At 37.9% G+C, this 13,530-nt stretch overlaps 1 protein-coding gene across 1 annotated transcript in view; it reads left to right on the top strand.

Annotated features, from left to right (window-relative positions):
- The window catches only part of LOC124788235 (translation initiation factor eIF-2B subunit epsilon), an 89,292-nt gene extending 75,762 nt beyond the window's left edge, over positions 1–13,530 (top strand). Inside the window, exon 11 of the mRNA XM_047255418.1 lies at positions 13,340–13,530. Coding sequence (XP_047111374.1) covers positions 13,340–13,411 — 72 coding nt within the window. The 3' untranslated portion in view covers positions 13,412–13,530. The remainder of the gene's footprint in view (positions 1–13,339) is intronic.

The following is a 13,530-nucleotide window of genomic DNA, read 5'->3' as shown; positions in this document are numbered from 1 at the left end:
CAAATGGCTGACCAGATGACGGACATGCAAAGCACTCAGGAAATTCAGTCAATTTCATTTGAAGTTCCCCTGTGGGGTGTGATTCTTCTATAGCAGTGAAAGATCTTCTGGTAAGGATCAAAGAGTACCAAAACAAAGACCGAAAATCCAGATCTAGGGAACGACATTATCACTCCTGGTGACGTTCTCATAGCAGAGACCACAGCAAGCTGAGATACAATAATCAGGAAAGTACTGCTATTGTTATTTTCATTATGATTCATATTGCAGAGCTGGGAAGTGTATCTGATCTTGCCAATGGAAAAGTGAGGAAAACTCCCATTGGCACACACAGTAGTGGCTGAGTGTTCTGCCACAGTAGTTATACCAGGCCGCCACTATCAGTTCTCTGTGAGAGATAAAACTTTAGGGTTACTTTTCCTGACTTATAGTGGTGCTGATGTTTCCAATATATCAGTGTGTCCCAAGGAGAAAGTTAAAGAGGCAGACTAAAAACTTTATGCTCCAACTGGATCTGAGATTACAACTTACGGAACAAAGTTATTGAGTCTTTATTTAGTTTTAAAGCACACTTTTGAGTGGCCTTTTATTTTAGCCAGCACAACAATAGGTGTAATTGGTGCAGACTTTCTTAATCACTTTGGCTTATTAATAGACTTGAAGAGAAAATTATTAGTTGACAATAATACTCAGTGACGTGGCTGCACTCCAGTGTACAGTTGATTGGTCTGATTCTGTTAGTTCACATGATGCTAGCTGTAAATACTCCGAATTGCATAAAAAATTTCGTGAACTGACAAGAACCACTCTTATGTTGGGAGAAATGAAGCATGATGTTAAACATTGTGCAACACCAGTGATCCTCCAGTGTACTCAAAAGCCTGCAGGTCAGATCCAAAAAACTAAATGTGGCTAAATGAGAATTCCAGTTTCTAATGAATCATTATATAGTTTTCCCTTCTAAATTTCAGTGGGCTAGTCTTCTGCACGTGGTAGAAAAGCCATATGGCCAGTTGAAAGTTTATGGAGACTACTGATCTCTTTTTGACTGCAACCTATCTGACTGCTATCCAGTTCCTCACGTAAACAGTGTAAATTCCATCCTTGTTGGCAAGAAACTATTCTCTAAAGTCAGTCTCCTAAAAGCATATTACCAAATCCCACTACCTGAAAAAGGAATAAGGAAACGAGTGCTGTGATCACACCCTTTGGACTTTATGAATTCAATATCATGCCATTTGGCCTCAGGAATGTACCCAGTACCTCTCAGAAATTTATTAATGAAGTTTTGAGAGATTTAGATTTCTGTTTTCCATATCCTAGATGACACACTGATAGATTTAACTCTACAGAAGAACACACTCAGCATTTAGCTATCCTGTTTGAACAATTGAGCAATGTTGGTTTAAGGACTAATGTTGGCACATATGTGTTTGGAGTTCCAGAAACTTTTTAGTTCATTTGGTTACTCCAGAATGTACCACACCAGGCCCAAACCAGTACAAGTGATAACTAATTTCAAATGCCCAGGGACTGTGTCAAGTTACATCATTTCCTTGGAATACTGAATTTATACTGAAGGCATTTAGAATGTTCTGCAGAACATCAAGCTGTCCTGAATGATTACTTGAAGAACATCAAGAAAAATGACAAAGTAAGCACTCAGTGGACAAAAGATGCAATGAAGGAGTTCAAAAAGTGCAAAATGGTTCTTGAAAATGCAGGCCATTTAACATTCCTGAATGTAAACAATGAACTTGTATTATTTGAAGATACTTCATTTTGCATCTGGTGCTGTGCTGCAACTAAAAGAAGAAGGAATGTGAAAAACAACTGGTTTCCCCTCCAGATTTCTCACCATTCCATTACAAATATTCAGCTTATGATAGAGAACTTGTCAGAATGTATATGGCAGTAAGGTATTTTAAATTCTTTCTTGAAGGGCATTAATTTCCATGTACATTGACCATGCTCCTTCGACACAAGCTTTTAAACAACAAAACAATAGAGCAATTTATATGCATTGCATTTCTTGTTCTTAGCTTTTTTTTTAATGCCAAAACATTCCCTACTTTCTGATATCCCTCGTAGATGCCAAGCATTAGTATGAAGATAGCAGATATTCGTGCGGGTGATGAAGAACTCAAGAAAGTTCGATCTAGTCCTCATACATCATTGAAGTTTAGACAGCATGAAACCCCATAAGATTCTTATGGGGCAATGTGTTGACAAGTAACTTTCATCCTTATTTTCCTTAGGAGTTTAGATACTCAGTATTTCAGCATTGCCACAGCATGATATGGCCTGGTATTAAGTCTTCTGTAAAATTACTCATGCCTTCATTTATTTGGTTAAACATCAAACAAGATATCCAAAAATGAACAAAATAATGCATAACATGCAAAAAGAGCAAAGTAGCTGGACATACTAAATCTGCTGTTGACTAGTTTCCAAGCACAAATGGACAATTTAAGGTGCTACAGATCGATCTGATTGGGGCACTGCCTCCCTCAACGAATTCGTATACTATTTAATGTGCACTGATCTGTTCAGTAAGTAGAAAGAAGTTATTCCATTACGTGATGTTTGAGTAGAAACAGTGACACAAGCATTTTATAACACCTGGATCACTAGATTTGTGGCACCTAACCAAATAGGGACTGACCAAGGAGCAAAGTTCCAGTAGGTGCTGTTCTGTGCATTAGCATAGATTTGTGGTACTACGTGCACACAAACTAAGCCATATCATTCACAATCAAATGGGAAAATGGAGAGATTCCATAGAACATTGAAGACAGCCATTAGGGCATGTGGTAAAAATAAATGGTGTGACTTAATTCCTACTATTCTCCTAGGACTTTGTTGCTGTGTGAGAGAAGAAAGTAAGTAAACAGCTGCTGAGATGCTGTATGGCAGAACTCTAATATTGCCTGGAGATTTCATTGTAATGTCAGAAAACAAACAAGAAATTGATCTTTCGGCAGTCACTTCTCCCTTATGCCAACATATGGATAAACTATGCCCTTCAGAATATTCCCAAAAGGTAAAGGAAATAGCATTTGTTAGTAATAATCTGCATAATATGACTCATGTATTTGTGAGGAATGACAAAGTTAAAGCTAAATTAGTGCATTCCTATAAAGCCCCCTGTGAAGTCCTGGAGCAAAGAAGAAAATATTTCATGTTAAAAGTTAAGGATGTGGCAACTAGCATCTCACTTGATAGAGTGAAACCTGCATTCATCTTTGTGAACTCAAAACGCTGTGGACATTCAGGAAAACCTACAGAGCACTTCACTTTTGAATGAGTTACCCATACCTTCAAGAGTCTCACCAAATTGTTACCTGAAGTGGTCAAGTTGTGAAATTCCCTGCAAAGTACAAGTAATTGACAATGGGAGGGGGGAGTGATGATTGTGTTCACAACCTACAATTCAGTAAATACACTCCTGGAAATTGAAATAAGAACACCGTGAATTCATTGTCCCAGGAAGGGGAAACTTTATTGACACATTCCTGGGGTCAGATACATCACATGATCACACTGACAGAACCACAGGCACAGAGACACAGGCAACAGAGCATGCACAATGTCGGCACTAGTGCAGTGTATATCCACCTTTCGCAGCAATGCAGGCTGCTATTCTCCCATGGAGACGATCGTAGAGTTGCTGGATGTAGTCCTGTGGAACGGCTTGCCATGCCATTTCCACCTGGCGCCTCAGTTGGACCAGCGTTCGTGCTGGACGTGCAGACCGCGTGAGACGACGCTTCATCCAGTCCCAAACATGCTCAATGGGGTACAGATCCGGAGATCTTGCTGGCCAGGGTAGTTGACTTACACCTTCTAGAGCACGTTGGGTGGCACGGGATACATGTGGACGTGCATTGTCCTGTTGGAACAGCAAGTTCCCTTGCCGGTCTAGGAATGGTAGAACGATGGGTTCGATGACGGTTTGGATGTACCGTGCACTATTCAGTGTCCCCTCGGCGATCACCAGTGGTGTACGGCCAGTGTAGGAGATCGCTCCCCACACCATGATGCCGGGTGTTGGCCCTGTGTGCCTTGGTCGTATGCAGTCCTGATTGTGGCGCTCACCTGCACGGCGCCAAACACGCATACGACCATCATTGGCACCAAGGCAGAAGCGACTCTCATCGCTGAAGACGACACGTCTCCATTCGTCCCTCCATTCACGCCTGTCGCGACACCACTGGAGGCGGGCTGCACGATGTTGGGGCGTGAGCGGAAGACGGCCTAACGGTGTGCGGGACCGTAGCCCAGCTTCATGGAGACGGTTGCGAATGGTCCTCGCCGATACCCCAGGAGCAACAGTGTCCCTAATTTGCTGGGAAGTGGCGGTGCGGTCCCCTACGGCACTGCGTAGGATCCTACGGTCTTGGCGTGCATCCGTGCGTCGTGCGGTCCGGTCCCAGGTCGACGGGCACGTGCACCTTCCGCCGACCACTGGCGACAACATCGATGTACTGTGGAGACCTCACGCCCCACGTGTTGAGCAATTCGGCGGTACGTCCACCCGGCCTCCCGCATGCCCACTATACGCCCTCGCTCAAAGTCCGTCAACTGCACATACGGTTCACGTCCACGCTGTCGCGGCATGCTACCAGTGTTAAAGACTGCGATGGAGCTCCGTATGCCACGGCAAACTGGCTGACACTGACGGCGGCGGTGCACAAATGCTGCGCAGCTAGCGCCATTCGACGGTCAACACCGCGGTTCCTGGTGTGTCTGCTGTGCCGTGCGTGTGATCATTGCTTGTACAGCCCTCTCGCAGTGTCCGGAGCAAGTATGGTGGGTCTGACACACCGGTGTCAATGTGTTCTTTTTTCCATTTCCAGGAGTGTAGTTTTTCTTTGTGTTGACTTTCTTTGAAAACAAATGACATTTGAAATGCACAGTGCAAAGGAGGTCTAGAAATCAATTGTTCTGTTTGGAGTGTGTGATCTTTATCTTTGTAAAAAAATGGAAATTTTAACATAATATTTTGTATTTAAAATATAGTGTTTTGTGTTTAATTGTGTAAAAGGACCAACATGCTCACTGGCACTTGAAACACTTGCACTGTTATTTTATCATTCATTTTACTCTCAAGGTATTTAATCTCCGAATGCCACATATTTAATAGAAATTGCAACCATCCTCTAAGCTAAGTGACTTTCTGCTGATGAGACTGTACATGAATTTCAACTATGGCTTAATCAGTTGATTAAAATGCATAAAAACAAAAGAGAATAATAGAGCTTAGCGTCTTACGTTATGTTTTCAATGAAATGCGGAGAAGTCAAATGTCTATTGCTTTTGAATGAATCAGTTCAATTGAAGAACATAGGATTAGGACAGCCTGTTTATTATAAGCAACAAATATGCATTTATAAAGTGATAGGATACCTGTATATCTGATGCTGCCGGCATCCAGAATGAAGAGCACTACTGTTAGGTGTTCCAGAAAAATACAGATATTCACCATATAATATAAAAAATGCCCTATACTTCAGAGTATAATATCAACCACATAATGAGGAAAAGAATAGGAATCACACCAAGTCTATTGCCCTTCCTCACTACCTGATGAATTTTACTGCACAAATAGTCATGGTCATGGAAAATATCAAACAGCAAATTCAGGGAAATATCAAACAATGAATAGATTAACCCTTCTAGCCATTAAAAAAGTGATCAGCAATTACAAAATGAGATTCCATGTGAATTTAGTAATGTTATTAGGACACTGAGTTATAAGAATGGTACACAGAACATCAGCAAGTTTCTCCAGCCACAAAAAACTGTGTTGGATGAATGCTGAATTTCTGTTGGCAGTTCAGTGAATTATGACAAAATTCAGATTCTGGTCCATCCACATATCTTTGGGCTTTGGTGGCCAAGAAATAATTGAAGATAATACATAACAAACAAGATTATTAACCAGAACAATACTTGCATTTATAGAATACGTCTCCTATTTTCACTCTCTTCATTGTGAGTGTTCAATGCTTGGCATTTTGATGCATACCATTAAACTAAATGATGAAACATCTGACTTACAACAATTTTGTGCGTGTTCGTACATATTACTCTTTTCATTGCAGCTTTGATGTATTCCTTGTGAAGTGGCTTAATTTTATATGTGACTGAAGCACTGCTGTATCAGCTACCTCATGTTTAAGACAAGTACCTTTAACTTTAGAGTGTAACTTTGAGAGAGATATTCTTCATGTCTGTAGGAGTAACTAACAGAAGAAGAAATAATAATCTCACAGAAGCATGCCTGAAAACTGATGGAACATTATATTCTCTGTCATGACTTCAGCAATCACACTGCTGGACACTGTCCAGAAGACCTCTCTGGGGCTCAACTGAAGCACTAATGTGTCATTGTGAGCTGCCATCTTGTGTTACAAAATATCACATCATGTAGGAAAAATCAGTTGACTGCCACCTCATCAGGAGGTGGTGGAATAATGTATGGTCACTGTGATAAACCCCCTCTCACTGACCATCAAGGAGCGACCATACAGTAGTGTAGTGTGTTCTTGAAATCTGTTTTTTGTTGCTACTGAAGCCTGAATGAATTACAGAAACATGGTATTGCTTAGAAATTCATTTCAGACACTACTATGAATTAATATTCGATAAGACAGTTTATTTGGACCAAATGATACCATTAACTCCCAATAATGAGTGCAAAATTGAGGGTGCAGCAGCTAATAATTATAAACTCAGTTGCGTATTAAGGCATTAGTAATTTTTTTGAACATTTTGTGGTGTGATATTCAGACATCTGCCCTAGGAAACCTGATGGAAAAATTGATCTCTGAACTTCAACTGTGTTTATTGCTCATTTGCACTCTTACTCGTTTGGCTTGGCACATGAAAGATGTCAGCCATTTATCTCTCTGAAATATGTCAGCCATAGTGATCATTTTCCTCCATAGTGATTATTTTCTTCTTGTCCTGTCCCTTCCTGACTGTCTACCTGTCATGATGGGCTCTCAAGAAAGCTGAATGCTCTCAACTTTTTACACTATTCAACAAGAGAAAATTGACATCATCCAACAGCAGGTCACAATTGTTATGACTATGGAATTATCAAAATTAGTTATAACACTGACACGTCCCAGAATATGCTCCCATGTAATATTATGGAATGAAAGGAAGCGAAGTTGACCAGATTTTTTATTTTTATATAACTTATGCCTGACAAAGTCAATATTGCAAATAGATATTTGTTTAGATATTTCAGTAAGTCTACAGTAAGTTCCTAAATGAATTTATTATTGAGTTAGAATTTAATGCAGTCAGCCTCTTCTATCTGCTCATCATTATATTTTAATTTTTTTTTTTAATGTGATTTAATACAACACTACAGCTATTTCTCACATCCTACTTTCCAAAGCTCCTTTCTTTCCAATCTTCTGTTTGCAAATTCTGCTCTGATTAGCACTTCTGACTCTCTCTGCCCTTGTTGGTTTCATGTATCCTCTTCCTGTACTAGTTGGACTCCACTCCACCATCTTCTTAGGCCATCCGTCCTCACCCAAACAGCATACATTTTGATGCCACCTCCTTTGTTTTGCTTCAGTTGTATCCAGTAAAGTGGTGTCACAGTACATTCTCATATGTATGTCTTCATTTTTATTTTATTCCATAGTGTTAACTTATAGGAACACCTCCAAAATCCCATCTTCATTGACAATAAGTTCTTCTTAATTCTTTCAGTCACTTCTGATCCATAGTTTGCTATACATTCTACAATAGTTTTAAATATCCTATTCTTTGTTTCTGTTTGTGCTCCACAAAGTTCCAATCAGTTGTTTGATTTGTCTAACTTGACAAATGCTGTTCCTAATTTTGCTTTTAATACATCTATCTATGTTAATAGTGACTCCCAAATGTTTATAATAAGAGTCCACAGATCTTACAACTCCAAAATATAATGCCAGGTCTTGATTCACTCATCCAATAACCAAATATTTGGTTTTCTCTAAATTAATCATTAAACCCATTCTTGATATTCTCTGTGCAACTTTCTAACCATGTTTTTCTTGATAGGACATCCCCAACTAGTTATGTATATTATTTGTGATTGATAACATTCACTACCATTATAATAAATTTTATTTTCCAATAAAAGGAAAACACAACCAGGTTTCAGGGCAACAATCCCATCTTCAAGTCCATAGATTGACCATACCAGTAAACTAACAGTAACTAGTTAAATAGTATGGACATCTCATGGATCTGAACATGAGATTGTTGTCATGAAACCTGACTGGGCCTTTTTTTGTTGGAAAATAAGACTTATTGCATCTGTAGCAGATGTTATCAGTAATGAATTTCTAACCGTGTAACTTGTGTAATCCACATACTCCACAAATATGACTTAGTCATCAGCAAAATGCAAAGTGAAGAGCTTGTCATCATTTAGTGACACACTTATATTATGACAGGAACGTTTGCATAATATTAAGTCAGAATTCAAAAATGTTTTAAATAATGATGATGTTGTTGTGCATCCCTGTTGTGACCCTTTGGCCACTGGAATCTCTTCAGATATCTTTCTATATACTTTAATTGTACAAGTTGTACCACTACATAAAGCTGTAACAGCATGTACATAATATAGCTCCTTTCTCTAACACTGCATTCCACAATTTACACATGGAAATGCCATCATAAGGGTTCTTAAAGCCAATGAAAAGCATATGGGTCTCTAAATTCCTGACCACTCTTTTTTTTTTTCATGAGCTGTTTTAGGTAAAATATACTGTATGTGCATGATCATGTGGCACAGAGCCCATTCTGTTCTTCTTTGTAGATGTATTTTTGTCTACGTATAATGTAGTCAGTTATAGATTTTCTCTATGGTGTAGCTTATGTCCATGTAAATTCACTACCAAACCCAACAATGCTTTGCTATTGCCAAATGCGTATGGGAATTGTATCTACATCCTAATCTCCTTCTCCCCACTCTTTCTGTCCTTCACTTACCTCCCACTCCCTGTGTTTATTTTCTACCCCTCCCCTGTCTGTTCATCTCCTGTTCCTCCCCCTCTTTCACCTTTTTGATTGTTGTTGCAACTGAAACCTTGACTGGGAAATGAAGTCAATTAAAATGAATGGGTGAACTGGTTGGGATCATTAATATAAGGGGCACAGGAGAGGCCCCTCCAGCTGCTGGATCTGTGGGGAGAGTAGCTTCAGTGACAGTATCCCTCATAGTTTTAATCTGTGAACAGTTAGGACTGTAGTGTTTCGGATGATTCAGATCTCATAGTAGTATTACAATCGTAACTCGATGTCATTCCAAGCATGTGTGTCAATTTGTACCTCTCTATCTACATTATTCTGTGATTTATTCAGTTTTCAAATTTATACTGACTTTTTGATCACCTGGTGTATACCATATAAAGAGAAACATTGTTAGCAATATCACTTTAAATTTATACACAATAATCTAATAAATGTTCAGACAGATATTAGCTACATATTTTTATTAGCTACATATTTTTAACATATGGTATATAAATACAAGGGCTATCCACAAAGTACATTATGTTTTCGAATTAAAAATAAATAAAGTATTGGAAATTTTTTTTATTATATACTGATGAAAGCCACACTTCAATACTACTTTTCTACATAGTTGCCATTTAAATTAAGGCACTTACCGTAGCGATAGACAAGCTTGGAAATTCCTTTGTCGTAAAATTCGGCCGCCTGCGCCTTCAACCACGTGGTTACCTCTTCTTGAAGCTTTGTGTCGTCATCAAAACGCTGCATAGCCAATCACTTCTTCATTGCTGGGAATAAGTGGAAGTCGCTCGGTGCCAGGTTGGGACTGTACGGCGGATGAGGAAATAACTCCCACTTAAAAGATTTGAGAACTTCACGAGTGGCATTTGCCGTGTGGGCCCGGGCGTTGTTGTGAATCAGCAAGATCTTTGAGCCCAACTTTCCCCTGCGCTTGTTTTGTATTGCCCTTCTGCGGTTGTGCAGAGTTTGGCAATACCTTTGAGAATTTATTGTAGTGCCTCTTTCCAGGAAATCGTATTTCTACTGGGTTACTCATTAACCACGTGGTTGAAGGCGCAGGCGGCTGAATTTTACGACGAAGGAATTTCCAAGCTCGTCCATCGCTACGATAAGTGCCTTAATTTAAATGGCAACTATGTAGAAAAGTAGTATTTAAGTGTGGCTTTCATCTGTATATAATTTTAAAAAATTCCAATAATTTATTTATTTTTAATTTCAAAACGTAATGTACTTTGTGGATAGCCCTCGTATATACCACACAAAAAGGGAAAAATAGTGAGAAAAACTCAAAATATTCCTGACCGATTTACTTAATATTTTTACATGGTACTGTAATCAACATTCAGACATTGTCTACATATTTTTAAAATATATATAGTATATAAAGACCTATATCTAAACAACTATAATATATAAAAATAAGTTGTCATTGAACATTGTTGCCAAAAATCTCAAGTAGTTGTTGATAGACTGACTTCACATTTTTACATGATACCCTAATAAATGTTTGGATGCACACTGGCTACACATTTTAAATATATGTTGTAGATAAAAGTATATATACTATGTAAATGGAAAATGTTTTTAGTAAAGTCTTAAGTTCTTGACCAATTTACTTCAAATTTTTACAAAGTACTCTCATAAACACTCTGACGGACATAGACTACCATATTTTTCAACACATAAGGTATATAAATTCAAAAATTTCTTGACAGATTTACTTCAGATTTGTACATTATACTCTAATAAAAGTCTGGATAGACACAGGCTACATATTTCATTCTGGATAGACACAGGCTACATATTTCATTAATATATGTTTATATAAGTATATGCAACACACAAAGGGAAACATAGTTAACACAAATCTTGAAAAGTTCTCAACCGTTTTACTTTAAATTATTACCCAGTACACTACGAACATGAAGATGGACATAAACTATCTGTTTTTTAAACAACAATATACATATTCTCTGCTATCTCCTTATATGTAATTTTAAACAAAAATTGTATTTACAACAATGCGCTGTTTTGTTTTCTTCATCACAGTCAGTTTCAATGGGACAGCTGTATTTACAGCTTATCGAGTTACGATTGTAATACTACTATGAGATCTGAATCATCTGAAACACTACAGTCTTAACTGTTCACAGATTAAAACTATGAGGGATACTGTCACTGATGCTACTCTCCCCACAGATCCAGCAGCTGGAGGGGTCTCTCCTGTGCCCCTTATATTAATGATCCCAACCAATTCACCCATTCATTTTAAGTGACTTTTCATTTCCCAGTCAAGGTTTCGCTTGCAACAACAATCAAAAAGGTCAAAGTGAGGGAGGAACAGGAAATGAACAGGCAGGGGAGGGGTAGAAAATAATAAAACCCCATGTCATTCCAAACATGTGTGTCAATTTTTACCTCTCTATGTACATTAGTCTGTGGTTTTCAAATTTATACTGACTGTGTATTTATATACCACGTATATTTGTAAGAAAGTAACATATGTCCGTCTGTACATTTAATAGAATATTTTATAAAAATTTTAATTAATTTCAGACTTTTCAAGATATTTTTTAAGACCCTCTTCAATTTATGTTGTGTGTAGATACTTATAAACCATACATATTTCAAAAAATGTTGCCTATTTCCATTTTTATGTTTATTTGAATATCATGTAAAAATTGGAAGTAAATCGGTCAAGAACTTATTGAGATTTTTGGTAACAACATTAAACTACAGTCTGTCTTAGTATAGTAGTTATGAGGTGTGTGAGAAAAGTAATGTGATTGATTTTTTTTATCTACCAAAATTTTTATTTCTTTCAAACAACAATATTATCTCCTTCAAAGTAGTTCAACCTGGCAGCTATACACCAGCGGAATCACTGTTCCCAGTCTTGGTAGCAGTGCTGTAAGCCTTACATGTTGGTCACATTCTGTGGAATGTTCTCCAGAGTCCCAAAATGATGCCCCTTCAAGAAATTTTTCAGTTTCTGGGAAAGAAAAAAGTCACAGGGACTTGGATCAGGTGAATTCATGACACATCATTCACTTGTCTGCAGTGTCTGGTCTCATTCAAGTAACACTTTGCCTGAGCCATTCAGGGACACCTTTGTAATACACTTGATTGACAATTGGTCCTGGAGGAACAAATTCTTCATGTACAATTCCCCTATTGTCCAAAAAGCAAATCGGCATTGTTTTGATCTTTGATTTGATTATTCCAGCTTTTTTCAATAGAGGAGATGTCTCAGTGTGCTACTTCTCACTTTGCCGTTTTGTCTTAGGGTCATATTCAATAAACCAGAATTCATCACCTTTGATCAAATGACTGAACCATTCATTGTCATTGGCAATCCTGTCAAGAGGATCAGTGCACATGTTTCTTCTATTGTCGTTCTGCTCAGTTGTGAGATTTTTTGGCACAGATCTTTCACATGTGCAAAACATCAGTCAGAATGTGATGTATGATGAAAGTGTTTAAGTATAACAAATCACCCATCATCTTTATTGTTAAATATTGGTCTGATCTCACAAGATTATGCACATGTTTGACGTTTTTGTTGGTTTTTGCAGTTGAGGGTCTCCGTGAGCAAGGCTCATGTCAACCTTTTTTTGCGGCCTTCCAAAAATGATTTGTGCCAATGAAAAACTTGTGCTCTCGATAAGGAATCTTCCCCATAGGCCTCTTTCAACACTTGCTAATTCCTTAGGCTTAACACAAAACTTGATAACATAACATTGATCTAAATTCTGCTGTTCCATTTTTGTAATACACAACTTCACTAATGGCACTCGTAAAATGGCTATACGGAGCAGAAACTTGGACTGAGCATATGGAAGGGATGAACATGCCAGTGTACACAAATAAAACAACACAGCGTTACCATATCACTCACAGTGTTGTCAAGTCTCATTACTTTTCTCACACACCTTGTAGATGGATATCTTTCTGCTTTAAATAACCATTTTAAATCCTTAGAAAATATTGCTGGCATACGTCTATATAAGTCGCTTAAAATTCTTTGAAACATATGCTCGGTGGAAACCTCCTACAAGTTGCAAACTGCACATAGTATGTGTAGTAATAGAATATATTTGTTACATTTTTCATTCATGTCATGACCACTGTACACATCACTTCAGTTCATGTCTTCATTCATGAAACAGTATAAATATTGGTGTAATATTGGGTTCCGGTGCAAAACTTATTGAAATTTTTATGAGAATTTACACATTTTGCTGTCTCTTCTATTTTTATATGATGCATTATGTTGCTGTTACAGGTTGAGCCATTTATTGATTGGCTTCTAGAGGCTGATGAAGAGACAAGCAGTGAAGATGAAGATGAAGACTGAACACTTGTAAAATTATAAAACATTACACAAAACCATTTGCTGTATTATTTATAAATCTTTTTCCTATCTGTTATCAAATAAAATTATAAGTACAGTGGTAATGTACTTTTAAATCTTTA

Source organism: Schistocerca piceifrons, chromosome 3 (genome assembly GCF_021461385.2).
Source record: "Schistocerca piceifrons isolate TAMUIC-IGC-003096 chromosome 3, iqSchPice1.1, whole genome shotgun sequence".
Lineage (NCBI taxonomy): Eukaryota > Metazoa > Arthropoda > Insecta > Orthoptera > Acrididae > Schistocerca > Schistocerca piceifrons.
This window is presented reverse-complemented; position numbering and strand designations above follow the sequence as displayed.